Here is an 8,445-nt window from a genome sequence, read left to right as displayed (position 1 = left end):
AGTGGGGAATTGGGAGGGGGGATTGTAAGGAGTTACATACTATGTAGCCATAACAAAATTCTTTCTATAAAGCCAAGGTCATCTTTTGTCTTCCCACCTCTGCACCTGACTGGAACTGGATGGGTGGAACTGCCAGCACGGCAGTGGGAGATTGGACTATGCATTTTCTATTGTGGGAAAATGGGAGTGGGGATTGTAGGAGTGAGATGCGATGTAGCCATAACAAAATTCTTTCTATAAAGCCAAGGTCATCCTTTGTCTTCCCACCTCTGCACCTGACTGGAACTGGATGGGTGGAACTGCCAGCACGGCAGTGGAAGATTGGACCATGTGATGGGCTTGTGGGTGTGGGGGCAAGATCATGAACTCTCAACTGGGTGGGGAAAAGCAGGAAGCTTTCGGATTCGGGTTCCCCCCAGATGTGCCAACATGACTCTCTTAATACATTGGAACTTAGAGCAATATTTTGCCTTGGACTCTGATTTAATTTTGGATGTTATTTGGAATGCTGACATCTTTTTCCCCCTCTTTAGGTTGAATGTGTAGACCTCTTTCTGCTCCATTGCAATGGAAGGCCTCAACCAGAACGTGACCCATTTTGTGTTCTTGGGACTGACCAATAACCGGAGTCTGGAGCTGGTTTTATCAGTCATTTTCTCCATCCTGTACTTACTTATCCTCTTAGGTAACCTCCTCATCCTAGTGACAGTTGCTTGGGACCGCTGCCTCCACACCCCCATGTACTTCTTCCTGGGCAACCTCTCCTTCATTGACATCTGCCATTCCTCTGTCACCATGCCCAAGATGCTTTTTGACTGCTTCTTCCACCGGAAGGTCATCTCGTTTGAGGGTTGCGTCACCCAACTCTTCTTCCTTCACCTGTGTGCTTCGGCGGAGATCTTCCTCCTGACTGTCATGGGCTATGACCGTTGCGTCGCCATCTGCTACCCTTTGCAGTACGTCAACCTGATGAACCTGAAGATCTGCGGGGGTTTGGTCGGAGCCTTGTGGGCTGGGGCATTGATCCACTCCCTGATCCAGACAGCCCTCACCCTTCATCTCCCTTATTGTGGCCCTAACGTCATCGACAGCTTTTTCTGTGATATTCCTCCACTCATGAAGTTGGCTTGCATGGACACCTACCTCACCGGTATTCTCATCATATCCAGCAGTGGTCTGATGTCCCTAGTTTGCTTTGTGATTTTGATAGCTTCCTACGCTGTCATCCTGATATCACTGAGAAGGCAGACATCTGAGGGTCGTCACAAAGCCTTCTCCACGTGTGCGGCCCACCTCCTCGTGGTGGTCCTGTTCCTGGGACACTGCATCTTCATCTACACCCGCCCTGCTTCCAGCTTCCCCACAGACAAACTGGCTGCTGTCCTCTACACCATGGTCACCCCTTTCCTCAACCCTGTGATCTACACTCTGAGGAACAAAGAGGTAAAGAACTCCATTAAGAAACTCTGGAACTAGAGAAAGGTCTTCTTGGCATGGAGATGAGTTGTCCATCTTTATGTGTGTGTGTGTGTGTGTGTGTGTGTGTGTGTGTAAGTCAGTATACGGAAGGAGAGAATTCCATGGAAAAGTTGATCATGATCAACCTAAACTGCATTAACAGAGGGATACAATCAAGATCAAGTGAGGTCCTAATACCATTCTATAAAGCCCTAGTAGGACCACACCTAGAATACTTCATCCAGTTTTGGTCACCACACTATAAAAAAGACGTTGAGACTCTAGAAAAAGTGCAGAGAAGAGCAACCAGGATGATTAGGAGACTGGAGGCTCAAACATACGATGGACGGTTGCAGGAACTGGGCCTGGCTAGTCTACTGAAGAGAAGGACCAGGGGAGACATGGTAGCAGTCTTCCAATATTTGAGGGGCTGCCCCAGAGAGGAGGGGGTCAAGCTATTTTCCAAGGCACCTGAAGGCCAGACAAGGAATAATGGATGGACACTGAACAAGGAGAGACTCAACCTAGGAATAAGGAGAAATTTTCTGACAGTATGAACAATCAACCAATGGAACAGAAGTTACCTTTGGAAGTTGTGGGAGCTTCATCTCTGGAAGCTTTCAAGAAGAGATTGAACTGCCATTTGTCAGAAATGGTGTAAGGTCTCCTGCTTGGGTGGAGGATTGAACTAGATGACCGACAAGCTCCCTTCCAACTCTGTTAATCTGTACCTATCAACCCGAGGAGATATCTTAATGGCACAAGAGACCCATTCTTCCATGATTGAAAAACGTGAGAAGCCTGCTGGGGTTTCATGAATTTGTAAGGTGCTATAACAAGTGGACAATTCAATGTTTCATCCCTTTGTGACATGAACAAGCTAACTGACTAAAGACAATCATGCAAACAGTTAGTGCAGGGGTCGGCAACCTTAAAAGCTTAAAAACCTTAAAAACGGAATGCACAGGTACAGTATAGGTGATACCTTACTCAGTAGTAGTAACTGTGAAAGGGATCTTGGAGTCCTAGTGGACAACCATTTAAATATGAGCCAGCAGTGTGCAGCAGCTGCCAAAAAAGCCAACACAGTTCTAGGCTGCATCAACAGAGGGATAGAATCAAGATCACGTGAAGTGTTAATACCACTTTATAATGCCTTGGTAAGGCCACACTTGGAATACTGCATTCAGTTCTGGTCGCCACGATGTAGAAAAGATGTGGAGACTCTAGAAAGAGTGCAGAGAAGAGCAACAAAGATGATTAGGGGACTGGAGACTAAAACATATGAAGAACGGTTGCAGGAACTGGGTATGTTTAGCTTAAGAGAAAGAAGGACTAGGGGAGACATGATAGCATTATTCCAATATCTCAGAGGTTGCCACAAAGAAGAGGGAGTCAAACTATTCTCCAAAGCACCTGAGGGTAGAACAAGAAGCAATGGGTGGAAACTAATCAAGGAGAGAAGCAACTTAGAACTGAGGAGAAATTTCCTGACAGTGAGAACAATTAATCAGTGGAACAGAAGTTGCCTCCAGAAGTTGTGAATGCCCCAACACTGGAAGTCTTTAAGAAGATGTTGGATAGCTATTTGTCTGAAACGGTATAGGGTTTCCTGCCTAGGCAGGGGGTTGGACTAGAAGACCTCCAAGGTCCCTTCCAACTCTACTATTGTATTGTATTGTATTGTATTGTATTGTATTGTATTGTATTGTATTGTATTGTATTGTATTGTAAGCTCAAAGAGCCACAAAAGTCCTAACTGGAAGCTCCCCGTTCAATTCTGGAGCTGACTGGAAGTTGGGTTCCTCCACCATAGAGTCTCCTCATAGTGTGGCATCCTTTTTCCTTCTACCCGTCCTAACCGAAAGCTCTATCGATTGTGGAACCAACTGGCAAAAGGGAGCTGCACCAGAGGGATGAACGAGCCACACGGAGCTCCAGAGCTGGGGGTTGTCGACCCCTGAGTTAGTGGGAAAAGCTTTAAACTGTGTTGCCTTGAAGATGGATTGGAACTGACTCTCCATAGACAAGAGAGCGGGAAGGGGCAGAGATAAGAGACCTAAGAGATTCCTGAAAGAAGGACATATTTGGTTTTGGGGTTGTTGTTTTTTTTGCCAACGAAAGAAAATGAAAGACTTTGGGTGCAGAACACTTCAATCTTCAGTTTTAACTACTGGACAAAATGCCACCTTATTGGCTTTTAGCAGTTGTGGTCCAAAAGTTGTATTTTAATGTATTCATACACTTGGATATATTTGTATATAATATTGATTTATATATTTACAGTATGATTATTTATAATGGGGCCAGTTGCTTTTTAAAGATGCTTGCTCTCGCTCTCTCCCTTCTTCTCCCCTCTCCCCTCCCTCTCTCCTTCTCTCTTTCTCTCCCTCCCTCTCTCCTCCTCTCTCTCACCCTCCTTCTCTCCTTATCTCTCCTTCTCTCCCTCTCCCTCTCCTTCTCTTTCTCTCCCTCCCTCTCCCCTTCTCTCTCTGTCCCTCCATCTCTCCTTCTCTCTCTCCCTCTCTCCTACTCTCCCTCTCCTTCTCTCTCTCTTTCCCACTCTCCTTCTCTCTCCCTCTCCCTCTGCCCCTCATCTCCCTCCCTCCCTCCCTCTCTTTTATTTTTATGATACTAATTGGCAATAAATAGCAATTTTGTACCTCTTCTCCTTCTCTCTCCTTCTCTTTCTCTCCCTCCCTCCCTCTCCCCTTCTCTCTCTGTCCCTCCATCTCTCCTTCTCTCTCTCCCTCTCTCCTACTCTCCCTCTCCTTCTCTCTCTCTTTCCCACTCTCCTTCTCTCTCCCTCTCCCTCTGCCCCTCATCTCCCTCCCTCCCTCTCTTTTATTTTTATGATACTAATTGGCAATAAATAGCAATTTTGTACCTCTTCTCCTTCTCTCTCCTTCTCTTTCTCTCCCTCCCTCCCTCTCCCCTTCTCTCTCTGTCCCTCCCTCTCTCCTTCTCTCTCTCCCTCTCTCCTACTCTCCCTCTCCTCTCTCTCTCTTTCCCACTCTCCTTCTCTCTCCCTCTCTCCCTCCTTCTCTCCCTCCCTCCCTCTCTTTTATTTTTATGATATTAATTGGCAATAAATAGCAATTTTGTACCTCTTCTCCTTCTCTCTCCTTCTCTCTCCATCTCCTTCTCTTTCTCTCCCTCCCTCCCTCTCTCCTTCTCTCTCTGTCCCTCCCTCTCTCCTTCTCTCTCTCCCTCTCTCCTACTCTCCCTCTCCTCTCTCTCTCTCTTTCCCACTCTCCTTCTCCCTCCCTCTCCCTCTCTCCCTCCTTCTCTCCCTCCCTCCCTCTCTTTTATTTTTATGATACTAATTGGCAATAAATAGCAATTTTGTACCTCTTTTCCGAGCAACTACTAATAAATGTTGAAAGCTTAGTTGGTTAACTAAAAACCCATTTCCCCCAAAGGATCGGAAAGCCATGTAAAGTTTAACACACTTTGATTCTAGGATGCTATAAGCAGGAAAAAACTAGTTATTGTCCTGGACATTAAGGATCCGCATAAAGCTGTTTGAAATATGGGCTGGGGCGAACTGAGGCAGACTCGTGTGACTGAAAGGGCACCTTGGGGACTACTAAAGACATTCTCAAGTTTTTTTTAAAAAGGTCATAGAGTATTGATCCTTGCTTAGCGACTGCCTCATTTGCTGACCATTCACAGTTAGGAGGGTGATGTAAAACTAATATTCCGACCTAGGCTTCCCCAAAAAGCACGAGGCAGAGTCCTGGTCCCGACAAAACCTCTTTTACAAAACGAATGTGAATTCCTCTCATTCCCATTCAGCAAAGGCCTGGCAAACTGCCTTTCAAAGGAATATTTATGACTACAGACATCATCTATCTTGGAAAGCTGCCATGTAAATATTTTCCAAATGAGGTTCTGTGTAAGGAAAGACTGGGCACAGAGTCTCTGAGATTCACGGACAGATCTTCACACTCCTGAAACGAATCTAATGACCGAACGAACGAATTGTTTCCTGCAAAAGCCCACTCCCTTTTCGCTCCTCTTTTATTTCCTATGGGAGGGGCCAATCACCTTCCACCTGTGGTTTTACTCCCAAGTCGACTCTGATTTCTTAGCTGTTCTTTTCTTCTGGCAGCTCTGTGCATGCTCACACTGGGAATAGGCTCCAGCTGTTCCTCTGCCTCACTGCTGTCTAGCTCTTTAGCAGTAGTGGGTTTCAACATTTTTTAGAATCCCTTCTGTGGGTGTGGCCTGCTTTGTGGGAGTGGCTTGCCAGCCATGTGACTGGGTGGGCATGGCCAACTTGTAAACTGTGGTGAAACTCACTTAACAACGCTCTTGCTTAGCAACCAAAATGTTGCCTCAGAAACTCTGGCATTTGAAGCACGCAAGTCTTAAAGCTGTCAAGTTACAAGACCCTTGCACCCCTAACCCTTTAGGGAAAAAACCCCCCAAGGGTGTTCAAAGTTGACAGCTTTAAGACTTGTGGACTTCAACTCCCAGAATTCCTCCTCCAGTCATGTTGGCTCAGGAACTCTGGCATTGAAGTGTGCAAGTCTTAAAGCTGTCAAGTTACAAGACTCTTGCACCCCTAACCCTTTAGAGAAAAACCCCAGAGGTGTTCAAACTTGACAGCTTTAAGACTTGTGGACTTCAACTCCCAGAATTCCTTCTCCAGTCATGTTGCCTCAGGAACTTTGGCATTGAAATGTGCAAATCTTAAAGCTGTCAAGTTACAAGACCCTTGCACCCCTAACTCTTTAGAAAAAAACCCAGAGGTGTTCAAACTTGACAGCTTTAAGACTTGTGGACTTCAACTCCCAGAATTCTTCCTCTCGTTCTTCATCTTGATGATGTGCGGATGGGCGGGGGGAGGGAGCTGGAACGGTTCTAAACGGCACTGTAGATTTGTGGAACCTCTTCTATAGAAGAGGTTAGAACTGGCAGGGACCCACCTCTGCTCTTTAGGCACCTGATCACTGCCAGACGGCCTCGGCCCTGTCTCTGTCTCCAATGCCGAGTCCTTATCCGAGCCTTCTGCAGCCTCCAGGACTGTTCCATGCTCCTCCCCAACCTCCTCACTGTCCGACCCTGCTGCCAGCTCCACTGGCCACTGGCTGGCCACAACGACTAACTTGTGAACATTGCAGGTCTGTAAAACAAAGGGAAGTTGAAGTGAAATCATATGCACGGTTATCGAGCTTTGCAAAACTTAAAGCGCTGAGGATTCCGTCCCTAATGCAGGAGTGTCAAATTCATTTTCATTGAGGGCTGCATCAGTGTTATGTTTCACTTCAGGGAGGGGGGGAGAAGGGGATCATGGTCAGGGGGCTCAACCAACTCAATATCACTTGTGTCGGGGTGCCTGCGGTGGCCTGAGCCCTTTGCCAGCGAAAACGGGCACCCGAGCTCCATTTCGGGCTACGGCGGCCTCCTGCAACCCTCTGCCAGCAAAAATGGAGCTCAGGAGGGCTGCACATGACCCTTCCGATCTCCATTTTTGCCGGCAGAAGGTTGCAGGAGGCCATCGCAGCCAGAAACGGGGCTCGGAAGCCCATTTTCATTGGCAAAGACTCAGGCCACCAAAGGCACCCTGACACGAGGGACATCAAGCTGGCCAGGCCCACCCTGGCCACACCCCCTGCCCCGCCACCCCCAAGGTCAAACACAAGACTTGTTCTTTGCTGTTTCCAGGGTGGCCTCCAGGGGTCAGATCCAGAGGTGGGTTCCTACCGATTTGGACCGGTTCAGCCGAGTAGATAGTAACTGGGCTGGCCATGCCCCTGAACCAATTCTGAGCATGTGCAGAAGCAATTTTTTTTTACCACTGCAGAGTGCGCATCAAATGTGCATGCAGACCATACTGCTGAGTGAACTGACAGTAACAGAAGATGGAACCAACCCCTGGTCAGATCTAAGTATTCCGTGAGCCGAATCCGGCCCGTGGGCCTTGAGTTTCACACCTTGTCCTAAAGCTTTTCCCTCTCTGGTTCAGCAGAATGTGTGAACGCGGCCAATGTCTTCCCATGATGTCTAGCCTTCACTTTCTGGTTTTTGGTGCAGAGCAGGGACACAAAAAGCATCCAGGTTACTTCTCCTCTCAAAGAATGATGAGGAACATCAAGGCAGGAGAGCCAATTTGGCCTAAGGCAGAGTTCCCCAACCATTCCAGGTTGGCGGCCTGGAGATGGGGGAGGGGGAAAAGAGGGGGTAGTTTTGTGGGAGAAGTGCGCAGGTGCCAATCTTGTGCATACACAAACACGCGTTGCTCGCATGAGTGTGGCTGAGAGCATTCATGACACTTGCTCGATTGAGGCCCCTTGTACCTGCAACTCTTGTGTGAGTGGATTGAGAGCACCTGCGATGTTCGTGTGACTGAGGCCCTGACTGCCTGCGATGCTCACACAAGTGGGACTGTGCATGTGCGTGCATGCACACATATCTGCTGGCCCCTCACGTGGTCCTCTGGCCAATAGACTGCGGCCTGGGAGTGGGCCGTGGCCCACAGGTTGAGGACAACTGGTCTAGTGGATAAAGCTAAGGTGACCAACTTTTTTACAATGAAAAGGAGGACAAATAAATAGGAAAAAAATATCGTAAATAAAAGAAATATTTTATTCATTGCAACAATAATACACTAAAATATGATATATGCACAATAAAAACATTTGTAACATTTTATATTGTAATTATGCTTACATGCCTGTTAATTATTATTTAAATGAGTACTTTTCCATTGAATTGCCCCCTACTGCAATACAAAATTCTCCTCTGCAAATATTGCAGAAAACAATGGCATCTTTCTTTCATATGAGGAATGGAAATTCCTTTTTCAATTGATCGTTGAAATGGCATTTCCTCTTTTTTTAATTTTTCCATCCCTAAATGAAATTTAAAATTAAAAATAAAATATAAAGCTACACGAACAATGCAAGCACATTGTGAATAAATAAAATTAATTATTACAACTGACACTTTAATAACATAAGCAAATAAACTTCACTAAAT

The 8,445-nt window shown here is 46.6% G+C and overlaps 1 protein-coding gene across 1 annotated transcript; it reads left to right on the top strand.

Moving 5' to 3' along the window:
• Positions 1–567: 567 nt before the first annotated feature.
• Positions 568–1,476, top strand: LOC309401828 (olfactory receptor 4E2-like; the record flags this gene model as incomplete). The annotated part of the gene is made up of 1 exon (XM_081971115.1): positions 568–1,476. One exon carries the CDS (start codon positions 568–570, stop codon positions 1,474–1,476), a length of 909 nt encoding a protein of 302 aa, XP_081827241.1.
• Between the last annotated feature and the right edge of the window lie 6,969 nt (positions 1,477–8,445).

Source organism: Natrix helvetica (assembly GCF_964273705.1).
Source record: "Natrix helvetica genome assembly, chromosome: Z".
Lineage (NCBI taxonomy): Eukaryota > Metazoa > Chordata > Lepidosauria > Squamata > Natricidae > Natrix > Natrix helvetica.
This window is presented reverse-complemented; position numbering and strand designations above follow the sequence as displayed.